This window comes from Cavia porcellus, unplaced genomic scaffold (genome assembly GCF_034190915.1).
Source record: "Cavia porcellus strain 051 isolate PalLab524CR breed Dunkin Hartley unplaced genomic scaffold, mCavPor4.1 scaffold_6, whole genome shotgun sequence".
Lineage (NCBI taxonomy): Eukaryota > Metazoa > Chordata > Mammalia > Rodentia > Caviidae > Cavia > Cavia porcellus.
The window spans coordinates 9,393,887-9,405,332 of NW_026947489.1; the positions used below are offsets into that span (position 1 = coordinate 9,393,887).

At 35.2% G+C, this 11,446-nt stretch overlaps 1 protein-coding gene across 2 annotated transcripts in view; it reads right to left on the reverse strand.

Annotated features, from left to right (window-relative positions):
* Asb7 (ankyrin repeat and SOCS box containing 7) overlaps positions 1-11,446 on the reverse strand; it is a 39,381-nt gene that overhangs the window by 26,398 nt on the left and 1,537 nt on the right. The window contains exons 3-5 of one of the 2 annotated variants that reach the window (XM_063249923.1): positions 9,384-9,569; positions 6,042-6,161; positions 3,491-3,752 (exon numbers count right to left, since the gene is read on the reverse strand). In XM_063249923.1, the coding sequence (XP_063105993.1) occupies positions 3,491-3,701 (211 nt within the window). In that variant the 5' untranslated portion in view covers positions 3,702-3,752; positions 6,042-6,161; positions 9,384-9,569. The remainder of the gene's footprint in view (positions 1-3,490; positions 3,753-6,041; positions 6,162-9,383; positions 9,570-11,446) is intronic. The other variant, XM_003475275.5, reaches the window with a different exon arrangement.

The window sequence follows — 11,446 nt, forward strand, 5'->3', positions numbered from 1 at the left end:
TTCCTTGCCAAATAATTCCTCAAAAATGACTCACAATGTGTCATGAAAAGCATCGTAGGCAAGTGATAGGAGATGCAATAAAGAACAAGGGAAGGGCTTCTCCAAAACATTTGTGATGTCGTAAAATATCAAAACTTGTTTTGGGCAATAGTAATTAAGACATCATTTTGTTGATTCTGGGATACTAAGTAAGAACTCAGAAGAGGAACCACATATATACGAAATGAAATGAAACGAAGAAAGGGATAATTTAAGCTATCCTGATGGTAGGAAAGAATGAAATTGCACCTGTACATCTCTTAGAATAAACGAAAATAATTGCCAGTAGAATAATGACCTAAATGTCATAAAAATGTTTAGAAGAAAATACAGTGAAAACTAACTCTGTGGTATCATGTATTTCTTAAACAAGACACAACAGGCATCAATCACAACCCAAAGGAAGGTACTATTCACCTATGTTTAAATGAAGAATTCTGCCCAATAAGAGGACAGCAAGAATGTGAGGAAAAATAACAAAGTAGGGGGAAGATTGCTGCAAAATACAGCTAACAAAGGGGATGTATAAACAATTCCAAAGTCAATAGTCAATAGGAAACAGACAGAAGCCTAGTCTTACAATGTTTTGTTACTCATATGTCATTTTGGTTAAAAGAAAAAAAAAGTAAATCACAAAGGAACAGCAAACCATCTGGCTGTACACTACTGGGAAAATGGGTATTATCCCACCGCTGAGTAAGGACTACGGGTAATTATAATTACCATTGGGTAATTACAGCCTCTTTGGGGAAAGACTTGTCATTACATATTTTTTAAAAAATAACTTTGCAAAAGCACTTCTAGGAATTATTCAAGAGAGAAGTTCTCCCATACATAAAGCATCGGTGAAGGACATGCTCTGCAATACTATTTCTAGTAGAAGAATGAAAACAATCTAAATTGCCCACCAATAGGAGTTTAGTATAAACAAACGGCATCCATACAACAGAATCTGAGACAAAAGTGCAGACTGACAAGGAACTATCACTAAGCTACAACACAACAAAAATCAGGGATACAAAACAGAACATTCAAAAGGGGAGCAAGCTAGAAGGTAGCAGGTGGAAAAACACTTCGCGGCCGAGTACTATACACAAAGCAGCCAATGAAAGTGACTGCCTCGGGCCAGGTGTGCTGGCACACGCCTGTAATCTCAGCACTTGGGAGGCTGAGGCAGAAGGATTGCTGAGAGTTGCAGGCCAGCTTGAGCTAAAAGTGAGCTCAAGCCCAGCCTACATTGCATGGTGAGACCCTGTCTGAAAAAAAAAAAAAAAGTGACTGCCTCTGAAAAGAGCTTAGGTGATTGGGATTAAAGTGTAGCTACTTATCCCTAATTCAAAATCTACAGTACCTTTAACTAGGTTTTTAATCATGTATGTATGTATTATGGTCTCCGAAAATAAAAATTTATGGACAAAGTTTCATTCTCAAAAAGTAAGGTAAAAATAACATTGTACCTATATCATAAATACCACATTGAAAAGAATAAATTTGTAGTGTTAATATAGAATGCATATGATGTTTCTTTTTGAAATAATGCTAGCATTGTAAAACTGATGGTGTCATGGATGCCCCACGCCATGAATTAGTCATTGGATTGTGCACTTCTAATGAATGAACTGTAGTGTATGATTTCGTCTATCATTCTGCATTTGTGTGGTGCTAGGGATCAAATCTAGAGCCTTGTACATGGTAAGCAAGAGTTCTACCACTGAACTTCACCTCTAATCTCTTGAGTTTTTTCAATATACACACATGTGCACACATAAAGAGAAGAGTTTAGAAACTGTGTCCCAAAAGTCTAATGTGGTCCCTCATTGGTTTTTCTCTTTTCCTCCACTACTGGTTTTTATAAGGTTTTATTGTAATGGGCTACACCCATTACATATCATCTATGGCTGCTTTCACATTCCAATAGACCCCAGATAGTAACAATATCTTTAAGTCATATAATTGAGTAAAACAAAACAAAACAAAAACTACTGCAGGTTAGTAAGACAGCATATCACTTATGTTTAAAAGCTGTATACAATATGACATAATTTTTATGAATTCATGTAATTGTACAATGATTCAAAAGTATAAGCATCAAACCAAGCCGATACTCATGGTTATTGCTAGGCAGAGATGGGCAGGCAAGGATTGGGCTGGTCCTAGGGGTATAGGGGTTTACTGTATTTATGTTAAGGACACTCTAGGTGGAAACAAAAATGTTAACTCTCATCTTAGTCTTAATTTTCCTAAGTACTGCCAGAATTTTAAGTCCTAATCTACCTTTTGGTTTTTCTCAGATCTTTTTCCTAGCATTCTACTTACTTTTCTCCTTCATTAACTTACAGAACTGAGGTTTTCCAGGTGAAATGATGTGTAAGTCAGCTAGAAAATGAGAAGATGCCAGCAAATTTCTAGGTCCTGTTGAGAATCAACTATGTCAGGCATATAATTCCCATTTCTGGGGGCATGTGACTATTCCTAGTCTCAGGTTTAGCCTCTTTTACAATTAGTCCATGACCACAAACTTTACATTAATAGTCACATAATTTATTGGATCTTTATGGCAGCCATTGAACTTCTAACATTTTTTTATACTTTAGAATGCAAGCAAGTTTGATTACTCTTGAAACAAAGGATTGCCTAAGAATGAAATAAAGTCATTGCTAATGAGTAATTCAGGCCCTAGAAGGGTACATCTGTAACTTGAATCTCAACTAAACTGTTTTATATCACAAATTATAGAGATAATGTATGTATAAATGATAAATATTTATACTCCATCATTAAGAAAACAAAGAGGTTGAAATTCAACTGGAGGAAACACCAAATTGATTTGGGACAATGAATAGTTTAAAAACCTAATAAATAGTTTTTTGAAGCAACAACAAAATGTGACATATAATTTCCAATTACATATACTTATACAAAAATAGATCCCAGATAACTGGTCTTGTAGGTATCTAGAAACCTGCAAGTAAAATAGGAACAGAAAATCTCCAACATAGAAGATAAATTCAAAGTCTAAATTATGATCAGGGTCAAGAAGTGGGGATCAAGCTGTGCTATGTCTTTGCTTGAGCAACTACCAACCGGAAGTGTGCAATTCTGCAATAGTAAATATCACAATTACTTCTGCTTCTAAAGCAAAAGTAACTACTACATATGTGCAGAAGGGTTGCTTACTTGAAATGACCTGGAAAAACATGGCTCTATCTAAAAGCAACATATGAGCGGGGTACCGACCATTCACCAAATTCATTTCTTAAACAATGTGGTTTTAAAATATTTTGTTCAATAAAATCTTTGTAAAGGAGAACAAAGTGTTGAGTCTTAACAAAAGGGAAACATTAAAAATTACACACCTGCACATATCTGTCCACACACACAAATTTTAAATTAAACATGATTTCATTTTAAGTTTCTCCTTGGGAAAAAGGTTTGCTTCTAGCAAACTCACCTCCATGTTCCAGAAATACTCGAACACATCTTTCCTTTCCTCTTGCTGCAGAGAAATGAAGCAGGGTCCAGCCATTAGCATCTCGGCCATTTGGAGAATAGCCTTGTTCTAACATTTTTCGTACGGTGTGAACATCCCCAGCAGCCACTGCAGCCTGAATCTGCAATTCTTCCTGGAGTTCAGGATTCCTTCGACAATGGTGGTGTAACATCCTAGCTGAGTCCACTTTTTATCAAGGTTTCATTAGGTCACAGGGATCAGCCTTTCAGGGAAGGTAGAATAAATAAATTTAGAAGTGGCTCCTGATTCTGTGGCCATCAGGTAATACAAACCTGTCCATTTGCTAAATCAGTAAACTTAAGTATGCTGTTCACAGTACTGGTTAACTTGTATCTGTTAAGACCAAAAATTCCAGTAATCCTGCCAAAATTTTTAATGATTTCTAAGGGAAAACAAGGCATAAAACCCCTGGACTCCTGAGCAGAAAATTTCTTCTGCAGTCTTTTGTATACTCAAAACAAACAACTTATGAACATAACAGCTATATTTTATGTAAAATGGGAGGTAATACCAAGTAGATAACAAACAGGAAACAGCAGTGGGTCAGACTGTACCTGTTTTAGGAGTTCTAACTTACATGGTGCACTATGGAGGTTGAAGCTGTAAACTATCCGAGGGTGGTGATCACAGATCAGAGTTAATAAGTGTGAAGTCAATTCATATGCAATGAATACTAAAGACATTTAATTATGAAGAGCAGAGTAGAAAAAAAGAAATAAATCCTTTTCACTTAGGGCTGAGGCTATAGTTCAGTAGTAGAGTGCCAGTATGCACAAGGTCCTGGGTTTGATTCCCAGTGAACACAGACACAGATACACCTTTAGGTTGGTTGTCTAAAGCAGCTCGACAACACTGTACTTTTAGCCCAGTGTTTTATTTTTAGTTCAAGGTGTAAAGGCTAGTGCAACAAGATGTGGGGTGAGTTAACTGAATGAGACTAAAATGTTTGAATTATATTCACCTTTCATCTATTCCTCTTCCTTCTTTTTTTTTTGGTACTGGGAATCGAACTCAGGACCTTGCACTTGTTAGACAGGCCCTTAGAGCTACATCCCTGGCCTATTTCTAGTTTCTTTCTGTCAGTGTTTTCCGCTTTAGGTTATTTGATGTGTATTTTACTAAGCCTCTATCTCCCAAATCCTCTAACATAGTAGCAAGATCATGTATTTTAAAACTCTTAAAGAGTCTAAACAATCTGCTAATAAACCTTATGAAAAATTAAAGGAAAAAACCTAGAATTCCCACAATCTCTGTTAGGTCACAAAACCAGTGTCCACACATACTGAAACCCAGTATAAAATGAGGTCTTTAGCTGGGACACAGCTCAGAGGCGTAAGCGCCTGCCTGGCAAGTACATCTTGAGTTTGATCCCCAGCACAAAAAAAAAAAAAAAAAAAAAAAAAAAAAGAGACAGATCTCTTCATATAAAAAGTAAAAAGGAAAATCCCAAAATGAAATGCTGAGAGGTTACAGCTTATATATGAATATCCAAAAACATTTTTAGTGTGTTTTGAAACTCTTAAGTACACAGAGGGACCTCAACTAACAAGCTTCTAGGAAGACATTCAAAGTGGACTAATTTGAAAGAATAAATCAGACCCATGCCTTAATTAGTAGCTTCTATTTCTAAAAATAAAAAATTCTGTGATACAGCCCTTTGAAGACATTTTGTTCTCCTATGTAGGTTAGACATATCAGGATAATCTTGCTATCAACAGTAATTTATTATGTAAAACTCATTATACAAGTGTCCATTTGTACCAGACAAACTAAGCCTAACTTAGGCTGAATTGTCACAGCGTAAAAGTACGTGATGAGGTTTTATATATATATTATATATTATATATATATAATATATATATAATATATATATAAAATGTTATTACAAGGTAAATACTACTACTAAATGATGTGATTTAAAAATGTCATGCTACTGGTAATAGCAATGCTGTCAGAGAGAACTGGGAAATGAGAGATTTTTTGACAATTTGTTCTCTTAACAAACAAAATTTTCTTCTATCTTTTCATTTAATTACATTCTGAAATTAAGTCTTTTGTCTTATAGATTTAAAACAAAAATCCTTTCAGGATAGGTTTTTGCTTATATTTTTCCAGTAATATAAAATAAAATGCTGAAGATCATCAGCAGGAATTACTAGAAACTATTACTATATGATCAAACAATCACCTCTAACAATGGTTATTTTAAAGGTGTATTATATTAAGAAAAAGATGGAAATAATACAAAAACAAACCTGGATTTTCTTTCAACAAGTGTTATATTTAGTATTCATTAACTGATTTTTTTTTTGGATTCATAATTTTTATATTTTTATTTAAAATTTTTGAGGGTGCAGAAATTGCTAATTATGTGTTCTACCACTGAGCCACTCTCCCCGCCATGTTATTTGATTTAAAAAGAAAAAGTAAAAGCTAAAACAGGTTTTCCCTCAAAACAGCACAGATGATGGATGACCCCACGTCAGCTTACCTTACAGAAGAACGTCCCTTCTCCTGGGATAGGGACTGCCTAACAACCATTGTGCACATACAACATCATGGGGAGGGGATTCTGGGTGTGTGCAGGCTGCAGGCCAAAGAGCTTGTCAACCTAAAAATAAATCAAATAACAATCAGGAAAATGCTTAAACATAATCAAGAACCATAGCTGCCTACAAAGTCTACTTTCGATGAATTTAAAATTTTAGCACTTTATAATAAATCTACAGAAAGAACTGAGATAAATTCTTAGAGAAAATGATCTTACTAGAGTGCCCTCCAAGGTGATTTCAAAAACTTTTTTTCAGAATTCTACCTCCTTCCAACCATGCAGGTTTTGGAAAAATCGTAAAGAAAATAAACCACACACTGGGAATTTGAAAACCAGCAAAACTGTTTCTTTTTCTTCTCTTGACAATGTATCTTCCGACTTACTTCATTTGAATTACTTTTTAGCAGAAACGGTAAGTTACCTACTCTTTCTAATCAGGACTAAAAGAACATATATGCAGTGAATATTGTACAGAGACAAAATGGAACATATGGAATCTACAAGGAGATTACATTGTTAAACATTGGTTTTTCACATGCTGAAAGGAATAAAGTCTACAATGTTGAAATTGGTTTCTTTGACGCATTCATCCAATAGTTCTGCAGCTTCTCCATAAGAATTCTGGAAAGACTAGAGCTAAAAGGGATTTTTCTCCATGTTGACTGTGGAATCCTAGCTCCCCAAATTCCATCAAAGTTAAGGACACAGGCAAAATGACCTCCACACATCAAAACAGAACCACTCCAAGAATTATGCACTGGGAAGACTGCTACTTCTTTCCCCGGTGGTGGGGTGCCAGGTCCCATATGACTTAAACCTTTAGACAGGGAAAGGACAAGCCATCTGGCAACCTGTCACACTGCAGAAAAAGAAGTAGCAGTGATAGATTTTTGCTGGCTGCACACAACAATTTTCAACCAATCTAAAGGAGTAGAACCCACTTCTACCTTTTGCATTGTTCACATCCCATTTTTCCTTGCAAACTTCTCCAAGGAAGGCAGAAACTGTCAACTTGCTCTTGGAAATAAAACTTGATATAAAACACTACCTACTATTTTTAAATAAATGAAGTAGACATCATCAGAATAACTCCTACAAGGTCAAGGGAAAACAATGCAGAACAAAGAGTCCTTACAGAAATGGTTGATTTTAAGACTGGGGCAAGAAATATGTAAGATGAGCCTGGAGCATCGTATGGTACAGAAAGAAAAAACAAAGGTACAAAGAAAATCCTTTAGAGTACATTCAAGGGATAAAGGAATCAGTGGCCGAAGATGAACAACTGGAGCAAAGAAATACTTCAAATAGTTTGGACTGTAATCCAAAGTACAAAATAAATACAATTGAGTCTATACAGACATAAATAATTGATTGAATAAATAAAGTATAAAGAAACAAACATTCTCTTCAGGATTCTCAATAATTTGTAAAGCTCCTTTGTAGGAAATGGCATATACTAAGGTAAGATGCTCACACGAAGCCTGTTTTTAAAATGCACGGCAGTGTTTCCAGTGGTGAGCCTCACACTTTTCCACATATGACCTGCAATGACTTTTTCACATGAGTGACATTTACATGATGAGAATGAACAGCATCAGACACCTTGCTTCTAAGAGTGTCCTCAATACCCCCTGCCTCCCAAGAGAAACGGAAATGTCCCAATACTGTGTCAAGCCTGTGAGACTCTGTGGCTTCTGCTAGCCTCCAAATACCCATCCTAACTGCCACAGGAGGTGACTGGGCATGACGAGGAGAATGTGACAGCCAGGCGTGGGGAAAACATAAATAGTGTGTATTAGTAATATCAGGAAAAGGCTTAAAAGATGGTTTGAAAGATGACGTGACTATATTTTTGTTTCCCACAAGAAAGATGCTGAATAATAACAACGTGTCATAATTCCACGTAGCTACATTGCTCAGACAAATCAGTGTCCACTGAATGCCTGCTGTGTTTGCAGCACAATGCTAGGCTTGGCCACAGGTATCAGCTCTAGGTAGCATTTTAATAAAGAATTCTGCATACTTAAAATTTTTTAAAATCCTGGAAATTTCAGGTTTATTTTTCTCTTTTCTGATAATAATATACCTTTAAATCAAAAAACATTCTTTGCAAGTGTCTGGTACATCAATCTTTACAGGGATGAACATTTAAAACACGCATCACCACACCTGATCCCTGAGAGCTAAATTTTTGTGAATTACGAGGGACAAAGATTTGTCACCAAAAAACCCCACTAGGCCAAAGCATCAGACAAGTACTCAATTTCTTCCTGATGTTAGAATTGTATCTCACAGAATACAACTACTCAGGAATGTATAAATAAAAAGAAAAAAAAAAGACTACAGGACTTAAGAGCAAACAGTATCCACTGGTAAAGGTGCCTATTCAAAACTGATACTTAGTTCTTTAGAATTTAAGTATCAAAACGAACATTTCCCCAGTGTGCATCATTTTTATGAGGTCTTACTGCCAAATAATACTACTGTGTTGAAATTTTGTGAATTCATCTTCTCCATTCTAGCTGGGATCAAAAGAACAATCTAGACTGTTGAGCTTTAGAAACTAGAAATTTAAGATAAATCACCAACTAATTTCTACACAGATACCAGGCGAACTTTATTTAGTTAGAAACACAATTCTTGCTTCACACAGTTAAAGGAAAATCTATACTGACAGAGTGACATACAAAAATAACCATATAATAAATAAGTCTAAGATCTGTTCAAAACCAAATGACCTTCACTGCACCATAGTTCCGCAATTTCTCTTGGGTTAAATGACTAAATAATAAGGGTTTTTTGCAGACTGTTTTCACTGGATGTCCTCATATCTTTTGACTAAGTGATACAAATTAGAACTACTGTGCTTTCTGATTTCACACAAACTACAAACAAGATAACAGCTTGCTACTCAAAAAAAGAACTAAGCATTTTGTTGCAGAGTAAACAAAGATACAGACTGGTAAAGAAATAACATCAGCAACTCCAAGAACATTGGCCCTGAGAAAAATAAATCCGCCAATAGCTCACAGACTTAAGAGGGAAGATGGATACAGAAATACTAGGAGGTCAATCAAAATACACAACATGACTGAGATGCATGGTGATGAGCTCTACTTATATGATCAAGACCCTAGAACCCAAAATAAAGCGTGTTATTTTAGTGTTGCTCAACATAGCATAGTGTTTATGTTCCTAAACAAGTAACCGTATCGTATTCCTGCATATTACTGGGTCACCAAATAACTTAAGGATTTATCATCACATACAACTTTGACTCACTTGAGTTCCAGCAGAAAATCCAATAACTGTCATCAAATGTAGATTGAGACAATAGAAAAAATTTAGAATTCATTTATCCAGACCTGACTCAAAGATTAAATCACACATATAAATGATGCGGCTTGTCAACATTATTCTATGAACCCATGTAAGCCAATATAGTCTTGGCAGCCTATACATCAGTGCCTAGAAAGAAAGAAGACAAACATAATTAGGGACTACACTCAGTTGAGAATGAAATTAAAGGTTGAAAGTCCACCATCAGATGTAACAGAAACTCTCTAACACTTTAAACTTTTTAGATATAATGTGTATCTCTATGTAACTCAAGTTAAATGTGAAAAAGATATAATGTTAAATAGTTGTTAAACTACTAGCCAGTGTCCTACAGATGCATAAATAGCTTCAATTAAAATCAATTATTTTCCCTATATAATTATAAATCTAGATTTGTTTACCACATAAATCAAAATGATGCACCTGGCAATAGAATGAACACAAAGTTGACTGCCAGACTGAAAAATACAAACTATCTAACTGGTCATGTGAGTAAATTAATACCTAAATTAAATATCTTAAATGTTTGGTATAACCTAGAGCAAACACTCTAAATCATGCTGACAACTTATGTTATATATTTATATATTAAATTGTCAGAAGCTGACAATTTATATAAACTGCCTAATCTTAGCAAAACTATTAACAGATAAGCAGGTCTCTTTTTACGAGTCTTATTCATTAGTGACAAACCTCCTGACTATCTCAGGTGAAAGCACACCTCAGATCTGAAAATATCCTTCAGTAATGTAGAAAAAACCAGATTATTTCATATTGACCTTTAAAATATACCTCAAAAATTTTAGCAGTTTTTAAAGTTCTAAAACTATCATTAGGCATCGCTTGGTAACTTTCATATTTAAGTAATAGAAATAGCAGTCAATCTTATAAATTTCTGCCTAGCTTTTATGGAAATGGTCAATTGCCCTTGATTTCTACACGCATACAAAAGGATGCCCTAAATTTTCACTCTGGAATAGTCACTGGTAGATACTGATTCTAAATCCCTTTAGTGTCCAGTTCTAGATCTCAAAAATATGCAAACCCTCAGATTCCCTCAGAAATATATTTAGCTATGTCAGGAGAATTAGCAGAACCATCAAAGATACTTATTTCTGCAGAAGGAAAAAAGTCCAGTGGAACAGAATAAATAAAAATCTACAGGGAGCTAGTAGGGGATGAGGTGGTGCAAAGGGAAAGGAATCATCAAGAATACTGTATGCAAATACAAATATGCACAATGAAACTTATTATTCTGTATAAACAATATGTACTAGTTAAAAAACTCTATTTTAAGTATGCCTTTGAGTCAAAATTTCCATACAATCTCAGATATTAAAATAACTGTGAGATTAATGACTCACTTTATATTCTTGTTAGTGGGTATCAGCAAAATCATTTGCTTGGCTGATTTCTGAATTAACTCTTGTATAACTGCTGGGCTCATATTCACTTTTCAGAAATCACATTAATGTCCCAAACTGACCTTTACTACCTTTTCAAAGGTAGCAACAAAACAGGTAGCAGAGATGTGATCACATGAATTACATGCTTAAATTTTAATCTAGCAAGTTTTCAGTAAGGGTTCAGAGATGAGAACACTTGCTGATGAGAAGCACCAAAATTAAGCCCCATATATAAAAACATTGCTTTGTTTTTTAAGTTTCTGTCAAATGATTATTAACAAGACACTATGCAACTTTTTTTTTTTTTTCAGTATTGGGATTGAATTCATGGTCTTCACACTGAACTACATCCCCTGTCTGGTTTATTTGATTCTGAGACAGGGTCTCCTTGCCCAAGCTAAGCTCAAACTCTGAATCCTGCTGCCTCAACCTCTCAGAGTGTTGAGAATTACAGCCATGTGTCACCACACCAAGCTATAACAACAATTTATTTTTCTAATTTGGAGAAAGGGTCTCCCTAAGTCATTACACTTCCCCAGGGTTAACTTGACTTTATGATCCTCTTACCAGTGTGCTGAGTCTATACATGTGGGCCACCAA